General features: G+C 33.4%; 1 protein-coding gene across 4 annotated transcripts in view; it reads right to left on the reverse strand.

Moving 5' to 3' along the window:
- The window catches only part of DENND1B (DENN domain containing 1B), a 265,482-nt gene that overhangs the window by 144,384 nt on the left and 109,263 nt on the right, over positions 1 to 11,835 (reverse strand). For all 4 annotated transcript variants that reach the window (XM_055319215.1, XM_055319213.1, XM_055319216.1 and 1 more), the window contains exon 5: positions 11,235 to 11,354. In XM_055319215.1, coding sequence (XP_055175190.1) covers positions 11,235 to 11,354 — 120 coding nt within the window. The remainder of the gene's footprint in view (positions 1 to 11,234; positions 11,355 to 11,835) is intronic.

The raw sequence follows: 11,835 nt of genomic DNA on the forward strand, positions 1-11,835 counted from the left end.
ATATCACATCTTTATCAATTCATCTATTGATGGACATCTGGGCTGCTTCCATACATTGTCTATTGTAAATAATGCTAATATAAACACAGGGGTGTGTGTATATACAGTTGAATTAGTGTTTTGTACTCTTTGAGTAAATACCCAGTAGTGCAACTGCTGATCACATAGTAGTTTTATTTTTAACTTTCTGAGGAATCTCCATACTGTTTTCCACAGTGCTGCACCAGTTTGCAGTCCCATCAACAGTGCAAATACTTTTCTGTGTTCTGGTTTTTTCATCTTTACATTAGTTTTCATTAGTTTTCTTCCCCTCTCAATTTTCTTTCAAATTGTGAAGATTAACTGAAACAATGTTTCATAAAAGCTAATTTATATAAATATAATTTATCTGTAAGATTATTTAACTGTTTTTGAAAATAAAACAAATTGAATTAAATAATATTTAGATTACTTCTCAAAATGTAATAGTTCTTATTTGTGCTAAATATTTTGTTATCTATGTAATCAATGCTATTTTTTATAATCTCCAAGAATACCAACTCTGGCTGAACTTCATCCTGGTACCAGACTATGTTTGTTCTTAATACTGGATATGCTGGATTTTGTTCTTATCTTCATTCTTTTAATCATCAGATTCAACACTCAATTCTATTATGTTTATAGCACTGCTAGATACTATGATGTTTTATAATTACCTCTAATATGATTTCATCTATAAATCAGACTAACTTTTTTTTAAAAAACTATTGCAACAAAGTTGCAATAGAACATGGAACTAGTCAGTTCTATGTCTATCTAGGGAGAAGACAGCAGAATCTAAGGGATGACACTCTGTATGTTAAAATAATTGGAAGAACAGGGAATAAAACTTTTTAAACACTATATGTATGAAAACATGCTAGGTACTTTATCTCACTTAATTATTAAAATAATGCCATAATGTGTAATTGACTAAAGTAAAGCAACTTACCCAGGATCAGGGTCACAAAGTTACCAAATGGCAAGCCTGGGATTAGAACTCTTGATCCATTTGACTGAGCAATATTTTCTCAGGTGTTCTCTATAGATAGCCTATCACCCAATGCAGGCATGCAGTTCTATAATATCTAATCTTTGAATAAACATGTCCAATAACCAGACATTTTCAGGCAGCTAAATAAACCATGACAAAATATATTCTGGCTTAATCTTAAACCAGTCTACTTATAATTTCTGTCCACTGAAGCAAATTCTATCTTCCAAATCTGTTTAACTAATATTCAGAGCATTACTTTTATGCCTTTCAAATTATATTTTGTTCATATGGGCGAATTTCTCAGCAGATAAAGATCTGTTTAATTCTTTTATCTAATGTATTGGTAATTCCTTCCAATTGTAGATGTTAGTACTGCTTCTACGTTTATCATTGTGGATAAAAATTTTAAAAAGGACATGGCCCTCAATATAGTAAAGATCCTCTCAAAATAACATAAGTCTATCTACCAATAATCTAAGTATGATATTTTAACCAATAGAAGGACTCATAACTTCATTATCTATTGTCTAGTCAATATTTTTCTCTCTACATAATTTGTTCATGAGAGAGAGTGGAACAGACTCTAATTTTTACAGCACTGCCTGATACACCACTGCCTGATACACTAGTGTCACCATAAAGAACTGAGTTTAGTTACACACAACATGCATTTTACAACATATACTGATTCTTGGTGATAACAATTCCTTGTTAAGAATGGAAGTCATTCATATTTTTAAATAAAAACATCATATATCAAAGTGGAGCTATTCTGTAACCTAGTCATGCTCCTAGAAATGTCAGGGAAGCTGGAACACTTTCTGTTGCTAATAAACAATGGCATCTAGAGTAGAGGGTGTAAACTGACTACTTGCACACTATCTCTAGCCCATGGGCATATTTTGTTTGGTCAACACCCCCTTGTTTAATCAAATAAGTTGCCAGCTTCTAAATCTGAGATAATTCCCTTAAAGATCTGGATTTCTTGTTCCTCTTAAAAATCAAAAGAACTGGTCACATATTTTTCACTCTGTACCTAGAGCTTTGTAATGGCTTTTGTCTTTGCATATGGCATATCTGGATCACCACACTAACCCCAACTTCTAACTGTCAGACACTTACCCTACATATCTCATTTGAATTCCTTCCTGGTCCCTGTAAGTAACTGCATCCACAATCCTTGATATGAAGCAACTACTCAACAGGAAGTCCTGCTCATTCTTTTATATGACAAAGAAAATGGTTTGGAGTACACAAAGTAGACAATAATTCAAATATTTAACAAGATTCCACTGTAAGTTTTATTTATTTTTTTAAGATTTCATTTATATATGCATGAGAGACAGAGAGACATAGGCAGAGGAAGAATCAAGCTCCCTGCGGGGAGCCTGATGTGGAATTCAATCCTAGGACCCCAGGCAAAGGCTCAACCACTGAGCCACCCAGGTGTCCCTCCACTGTAAATTTTAAAGACAAAATGTATAGCAAAAATAACATCTATATTATAAATGTTATAGATTTATAAAACATTATAAATTATATAAACTTACCTCACTGGGTAAGAAATGTTATTCTCAGGTTTTTATTTCTGTGGCTTTTTAGATAATTTCAAACAATATATGTTCAAAGCTATTTCTCTCTAACATATAAGCCCTTAAACTGATTATCAATAAGTTAAAATATTTTTTCACTAAATTTTATAGACTCAAAGACAGTAAAAATTTGTTCTCTTACAACCAACCACAAAAATCCTAGAAAGTTAAAAAACTGTACTTAACATACTATAATGGCTTAATATTTTACCTGAATCTTATAAAACCTGAAAATGTAATTTTCTTAACAAAGAATAATTGACTGTCTTGGAAGCTCTTTATCTCTCCTTCCATTTTGAATGAGAGCCTTGCTGGATAAAGTATTCTTGGTTGCATGTTCTTCTCATTTAGGACCCTGAATATATCCTGCCAGCCCTTTCTGGCCTGCCAGGTCTCTGTGGAGAGGTCTGCTGTTACCCTAATATTCCTCCCCATGAAAGTCAGGGACTTCTTGTCTCTTGCTGCTTTAAGGATCTTCTCTTTATCTTTGGAATTTGCAAGCTTCACTATTAGATGTCGAGGTGTTGAACGGTTTTTATTGATTTTAGGGGGGGATCTCTCTATTTCCTGGATCTGAATGCCTGTTTCCCTTCCCAGATTGGGAAAGTTTTCAGCTAGGATTTGTTCAAATACATATTCTGGCCCTCTGTCCCTTTCGGCGCCCTCGGGAACCCCAATTAAACGTAGGTTTTTCTTCCTCAGACTGTCATTTATTTGCCTTAATCTGTCTTCATGGTCCCTTAATTGATTGTCTCTTTTTTCCTCAGTTTCCCTCTTTGCCATTAACTTGTCTTCTATGTCACTCACTCGTTCTTCCACCTCGTTAACCCTCGTCGTTAGGACTTCTAGTTTCAACTAATATACGATAAAGGAGGAAAGACGATCCACTGGAAGAAAGACAGTCTCTTCAATAAATGGTGCTGGGAAAATTGGACATCCACATGCAGAAGAATGAAACTGGACCACTCTCTTGCACCATACACAAAGATAAACTCAAAATAGATGAAAGATCTAAATGTGAGACAAGATTCCATCAAAATCCCAGAGGAGAACTCAGGCAACACCCTTTTTGAACTTGGCCACAGTAACCGGAGAAGGACAAACAGTGTATGTTCTCATTCATTTGGGGAATATGAATAATAGTGAAAGGGAATATAAGGGAAGGGAGAAGAAATGTGTGAGAAATATCAGAAAGGGAGACAGAACATAAAGACTTCTAACTCTGGGAAATGAACTAGGGGTGGTGGAGGGGGAGGAGGGTGGGGGGTGGGGGTGAATGGGTGACGGGCACTGAGGGGTACACTTGACGGGATGAGCACTGGGTGTTATTCTGTATGTTGGTAAATTGAACACCAATAAAAATTAATTTATAAAAAATAAAAAAAAGAATAATTGACTCTCATAGTCTTGCACACATATATAAATGTAAAACATTAAGACCAATTATTTCTTAAGAAGTCAAGAGATTCTTCAAAGTTTAGTTATAAGACTATTTTCTTAATTTTTCATAAAGACATAAGGCAAACACAGAGTATATATAAAGTCATGAATCCATTTTGTGGCAGTAAGAAGACTTCCCCCCACACTTGTGCTTCCACTATAGGGCTGATAAAACTTTTACATTCAAAAGTCAAAGGTTAAATAAAGGAAAGGAAATGTTTTTTGTCAAATAGTCAGGTAACCACTAACAGTCTAAGTGATCAGCAGGAACCTTAACCTATAGTAATCAAATAAAACTAAGGAAACTGCCTTTCCGTAGAAAAACGTCTAATGTCTAGAGGCTGTTTTTCTGTCTGGAAAATTGACACAAAATGTGTAAAATTGAAACATTCTGCTTCTAAGGGATTTGCCCAAAGGAAGAGTGTGAAAGCTTCAAGTTTGGTATGAGTTAAAGGGGGGAAGGGGAGGGGACTACAAAGGTCCTAAACATCAATCTGTCTTCCTTATTAGGGTATTTCATTTAGAACCCTTGGCAACAATTTTATAGTTCTAAAATTATGTGAATCAAATTAGGAAAAAAAGTTATTTCTTGCATTTTTGTTAGCCTGTGAAAGCAATTCTAAATACAAACAATGGCAAGATTTAAATTAGTAATATCTCAGAATATTTTTGAAATCTTATTTAAAGCTAAAATAGATATGTCATGGAAAGAGCTAAAGCACACAACCTCGGCTGAAAATTCAAAGTTAAACACCAACTTTTGTACCTGATTTTACCTTGTATTAAAATTTTTAACCATCCTTAATGTATCTCATTTTCATTATGACTTCTAAGGACCTGAAATGTTTTAAACTTTTCAATATCAACAAAACTCAAGAGATATTTATATTTTTCATGTATAATTTAAATCATTAAAATACAAAAACTAGAAGGTAATATAAATGAATTTTTTGTTAAGATAACCAATCACAATAGAAAGATAACAAGAGAAATATTAATTTGCATCTAAAAATCTTAAGTCATTTAATGAGAATGACCTCTAATTAATTAATCCAGTATTATCTCACAAAAGAATACCTAAGAATATTGCATGATTCAATATAAATGCACTAGTTTTACACGAGACAGCATCATGGGCAAGGTATTATGATTTTTCATATTCAAAAGTCAAAATATATTCCAGGTAAAGATATAAATAACTAATTTTAAAAACTATAACCAGAAAATAAATTATCTTTGTGCTAAATCTCAACTTTTAAGGAAAAAAAACTGAAATGACCAACTGTCAGCTTGAGCATGTGCAAAAACTCTCAACACTTAAAGAGGATACTATGAAAGCCTTGGAAGTTTTTCCAATTTATAAACTGCTTTACATGCATTCATTCATTTACAAATTGTGACTAAAGCCTACAGTTAATTATTTAGTTTGCTATCCAATAGAAAGATTTGTAAATGTATCTAAACAAGTCATAGAAATGACAGGAGTGAAATACCAAAATTTAAGTAACAGGAGTTACAAATACAAGTCCTTTATTTTCTTGTTTAAACTTCTCTCAATCATCTAGATTTTCCTTAATAAAAATATTACTTTTGTTATCAGAAAAACATGGATAAAGACATAATTTTCTATGTATTGCTTATGCAAGTATTTTGTCATTTTTCTAAAATTCTAGCCCTAGTAAAGGCTAAACTCTAAATAGCCTTCGAATTAAGGCTAACCTCTAAAAAGCCTTAGAATTAAGGCTAAACTCTAAAAAGCCTTTGAATTAAGGCTGAATTCTAAGACCAGGATACTCCCACAAAACCGAATGCAAACATTACTCCAAAAGTATTGGACAGCTAGCTACCAGTTAATACTCAGAATACTAGCATAGGTGAGTCTCTCACACAACCCCTGCAAACACCACAGTCTGTAATTAACACACACACATACACACACACACACACACACACACACACACACCTAGCCTTCAAATGAAGACTTCTCATTGCTCTAACAAATTCTTTTTTTTTTTTATAAATTAATTTTTATTGGTGTTCAATTTACCAACATACAGAATAACACCCAGTGCTCATCCCGTCATGTGTCCCCCTCCGTGCCCGTCACCCATTCACCCCCACCCCCCGCCCTCCTCCCCTTCCACCACCCCTAGTTCATTTCCCAGAGCTCTAACAAATTCTGTGAATAGTTCAGTGGATAATTCTATCTTCCTTCTTTACCTCAGAAAATTACTAGTTAAATTCTTTGTCTTGGTTTTATATTGAAACTAAACAAATTTTCTTCCGTTACACCTTAAAAATACAACAGAATTAAACGAGTAGTTTTGGAAGAGAAACAAATAATAGGAAATAAATTATAGATGTAGTAGCATTTCTCCTGCCACCTCACAAACCGTTTCTGCTATGTTAAACATTTTGTGTTGAAATTACGGAAAAACACTAATCTCAGGCTCCACGATGGTGATGGGAAAGTCATTTCAGAAGCAGTATTTTTTTTCTCTTCCAAAGGCCATTCTTTCACACACTGTGACTCCAAATCTCAAGAGCACAGAATGAAACGACCCTTTTCATTCTTAATTCTGCTATACCACCATGATAAACTGACTGCCTTTGAAGGGCCTGTAATAAAACACACTAATAAAATAATCTCCTATCCTGCAAACAGACTATATATTTTACCTGACAAAAGATGATCTGGTTAAATTCCCACTGAGTTTTAATGTACTATTTATAGTTCTAACATCGGAATTTTAGAACACGGGAAAACTGATTAAAATGACTCATTCATCATTAAAAAAAAGGATAAATGCTGAAGTGCATAAAGTAAAAAAAATTGGAGATCTATTCTTCTAGTCTTTTTTATAGGTATAAACAACCCTATATTAATATGTAACTCTTTCTTATTGTTAATTACTTCTTAAAGTAAATACATTTACATACATAAATAAATTATTCTTTACAATGTAAGAACATGCCATAAATATTACTTTGACACTTCTCATAGTTTCACAATATATCATAAACATTTCTCTGAGTTAGAGTCTGTATGAGTACATAATTTTCCATGATAAATAATATTCCATTCTGTTTGTCATTCATTCATTAATTTATTTTTTCAACAAATATCTATTAAGAATTCATTATGTGCTAGGCACTATTGTAGGCACTGGGAGAATAATCTATAAGTGAAAAATAAAAAACAGAACATTCTGGTAGGGGGAGGCGGGGCTGCCAGGGGAGACTGGGAAATGTACCATAACATACCTAATCAATTCCTATTGAAGGACATTTATATCACATTATTTGCTATTATAAACCACGCCATAATGGATAACTTTGTTCACACTTTACTGTTCTCTACTGGGAATATTCCTGAGATTTAAAATTCTAGAACTATAAATAACTGAATCAGTGAGTATGAGATTTTAGAAATCTGATAGATATTATTAAATCTCTCTTCTAAAGGTTGTATCATGGTATAGTCCCACAAACAGTACATGACGTGTCTGTTTCCCCTCATGCTTGTTTTGTTTAATATCATTTCTGCCAATCTTAATGTGTTCATTTCTTTCATCTTTAGTAAGGCTGAGCATCATTCATAGGTGTATATGCTATTTAAATTTCCTCTGTGAATATATTACTCACATGTCTTTCTTATTCTTCAGTTCTGTGTCATTAACTTGTAGCTACTTATCCTGTATCACAGCTATTAATTCTGTTACAGTGGCTATAAATATATTTCTACCAGTTCATTATTGGTATTTTCAATTTTCATATATTTGTCATCAAACAAAATCTTTCATCATGATACAGGCAAAAAAGCCAATCTTTTTGGCCTCAAGATTCAGTGGTAGTAGGCATATAAAGGCACTCGTTGGGGATCCCTGGGTGGCTCAGCAGTTCAGCACCTGCCTTTGGCACAGGGCATGATCCTGGAGTCCCGGAATCAAGTCCTACATGAGGCTTCCAGTATGGAGCCTGCTTCTTCCTCTGCCTGTGTCTCTGCCTCTCTCTCTCTCTCTATGTCTATCATGAATAAGTAAATAAAATCTTTTAAAAAATAAAAAGGCACTCATGACTACAATAATTTTCATTTCCATTTATATATTTTGGGGAGGAGGGGCAGAAAGAGAGAGAATATCCCAAGCAGGCTCTATGCCTAGTGTGGAGCCTGATGTAGGGCTCAATCTCACAACTCTGAGATCATGACCAGAGCCGAAATCAAGAGTCAGTTGCTCAACCGATTGAGCCACCCAGGAACTTCTACAGTAATTTTTTAAAACCAAAAATGTTTTCTTCCAGTATGTTTAAAGTTTTATCCTTCTTTTCAACAATTATAAAGTTAAATCTAAAGTGGGGGACACCTGATCTGGTTCATAGACAAACCAGGACTCAAAACACCATTATCCCCCTTAATATAGCACTTAAGAGATTTGTTAAAATTATTTTCACAAACATACATTAATTACCTATAGATAGGCATTTACCTATGATAGCCTTCTGAATAAGCTTCTGAATTCCATTACATTTTCATTATCTTTCACTATTAAAACTAAATAGTCTTTAATTTACTGACTATTCTCAACATAGTACACTGTCTTTCAGGACAAAGATTATGTTACGCCATTAAAATCATGAAATGGCAATTTTTGAAAATTTCCCAGGAAAAAATAAGCTGGAGAAGAGAATTTTCTCATTTTAAGACTCTTCTCTGTTTTTTTCATAAAGCTTTGCTAACTATTTCTTAATCTACCAGAAAGCACTTTCACATGACAAAAATAAACAAATATAAAAACAACCTTTTTAAAAAAATATAGAACAACCAATAATGCATACTGTGAAAGGTTTTCCTTATTGGCATATATGATTTTATTTTTTTATTACATTTATATAGTAAAGCCTTATTTCCTGTAGTAAAACTGTTCCAAATTCAAAGAGTACTAAGACACTCAGGTGTTCTTCCACATAAACAAGATTGATAGCAATAACTTGATTACTGTAACTGTTTTAGAATCTTTCCTACAAATTAATGACCCTGGTTATAGATATGAATACTGTATCAATCTTTCAGGAATTTAACAAATAGCTTCAATTCATGTTTGTGCAAATATTTTGAAATAATGTAGACTTTCCTAAATTTTAACAGAAATTTCTAAGAATGTTTATACTATAAGCCCATTTTATAGGGACTATTCTGAACATTTAGTACCCATTTGCTAATTTTTTAAAGATTTTATTTATTTATTTGAGAGAGAGAGAAAGCATGTGCATGCACATGCAGGGGCAGAAGGGGAGGGAGGGGGAAGAATCTTAAGCAGCCTTCACACTGAGTGAGGAACCCAACATAGGGCTACATCTCACAACCCATGAGATCACAACCTGAGCCGAAACCAAGAGTCAGACACTTAAGTGACTGAGCTACCTGGGCACCCCACTATTTGCTAATTATCAATAGGTTCGGTATATTCAAAATATTTTAAGAATTCAAAACAAAGACAAAAGTTCATTCTCTTTAATTATGAATATCAGGAACTCATTTTAGAGGCCGCGAGGTAAAGTTGTAAAATGCAGGTTCAAATATTACAGAAAACTGATGTCTATAACTTATTCTCAACTGGGTCAGTAAAAACAACAATAAGAGAAAGATAAAGACTTTGCATGTATGTGTTTGTGCACGGAGGGGGAAGGAGAGGAAGGAGAAAGGCATGTTAACAATTGTCAATCTAGGGGATATATACACAAGAGTTCACTGCAGTACTCTTAAATTTTGGGGGTAAACTTGACTTTTTTAATGAAAAGATTTAAAAATTCATAGAGAAAAAGTAGCACCAACAGCTTTGGTCTTTCTATTAGGACAAACATGCCTTGGGCAGAGTGGTAAGGTTCTACTCCCCTGTAGAGTGTAGCTTTTGAACCTTCAGCATTAAACACAACAATAAAAGGAACCCTCCTCCCCATTTTCCATCCTGTCACCTCTACTCTCACCACACAACCAACTGGCTTCATATTATAAGAATCAGCCTATAGTTTGAAGCATAATACTCTCCCAGATAAAATCTAAGTTTTAAATTCAATAATTATCCAAATGAAAGAGTTGCTGCCTAAAGAAAGAATGAAGCAACATCCACATTCTAAGGTAAGCATTTACTTTCAAATAAAAATTGAAAAATTTTCCAGCTCTAACAAACGTTCCAGGTAAATTTATAACCTCAACCTCAACAAACGATATGAATGTAGCTAAACAGCAAATGAATAATTAATTTCATATCAGAGTTTTCTCTGTAATATTTTAATTATTATATTAAATGTTATTTCTTCTCCTACAAACACTTCTGTATACAGAAGCTAGCCTGACCAATATCTATATTATAATCATGGTGTAGAATCCTATTTTTATGGAATGGATTTAGATTTCTGATTCATCAAGACATCATAAAGGGAAGCGAACTTTTTAGAGTCCTTCCTTGTCAACAGCCAGCATCTCAAGGCAAATGATGTAAGTGATTGAAGCAGGGCAGGTAGGACTATGGCAAACTAGTAAATTCATGACACAGCTAAAAACCCGCTGCTTAGTTCTGGCATACTGCTACTACCAAGAAGTGCAAGACCACAAATAGCAAATATTCCCATTTAGCAAAAGAAACTAGAAATTTGAATTTTATGCAAGACTTCATTAAAATTATAAAGCTGGAAACCTCTTGAAATTTTTTTTAAATACCATATGGCCAAATAATACATATCCAAACATTTTTTTGCCCAGAATCATCAGTTTACAACTTTGCTTTAAAGCAGTAATTCACTTTCAAAAATCCAAATTCTGGCTCAGTGATAAAAAAGAGCATGTATTAATTTAATTGATTTTTTTTTTGCATCCTGTTCAATAGATGAAACATATATATTTTTGGACTCACATCTTAATATTTAATTTTTCAAAAATAAACCCACAAAAACTAATCTTAAAAGAGTCATTCTTTCAAGAAAAATTTTACTGTTACTGGTAAATCTTTAAATCTAATTGATGGGGATATATAGAAAATAAAGTTATTTTTCAATTTACTTGGATCTAGAGAAAACAAATTAAGAATATTATATGCATATTTTAAGCATCCTAAGCATAACAAAGTAGAAAAGAAAGGCACCATTAATGTATTAATGCATCCAATTTTCTTTTCACTACAAATACTTACCTAAGGATGCACAAGCAAATTTTGCCTCCTGATGTGAGTCTGCAGAATCCAAACCTCTGTTTACTTTCAATGTCTGTCAGTACAAAGGTAAAATGCTGTCCGACTTGATTTTGAGATACTCTAAAATACAGCAATATTATAAAACTTTAATGTGCTTTTTAAATGAGAATTTTCTTAAAGAAAAACAAAGCAAGACTTTATTTACATGCATCATTGGTTTCACCTTCCCAATCCACTGGTTCTCAAATCTAGAACTAAGTTCTAAAACTAAAATGAGTGTGAAATGTGTAAACTAAGTCATGAGTCAAATATCACAGTAAGTTGTAACTCCCTCCAGGCTGAGCAATTAGGCATATACTAACCCATTAATAGGGAATCATAACGTACTTCAGTGTAAGTTTGCACATGCCTAAAAGTACTTCTAAAATATTTCTTAAATCTGAAAATACTATTACCGAGACTGTAGAAGTGAGAAGCAAGACATGATGACTGATTCTGTTCAACTCCAGTCTCTCTCATTGTGATTATTTTAAGACTGCTTAGACAGCAAATCAGGCTGCTTTAGCATCCAATGGCAGCCACCAGCACCTCTGTTTAATTG

This window comes from Nyctereutes procyonoides, unplaced genomic scaffold, assembly GCF_905146905.1.
Source record: "Nyctereutes procyonoides isolate TBG_1078 unplaced genomic scaffold, NYPRO_anot_genome, whole genome shotgun sequence".
Taxonomy (NCBI): domain Eukaryota; kingdom Metazoa; phylum Chordata; class Mammalia; order Carnivora; family Canidae; genus Nyctereutes; species Nyctereutes procyonoides.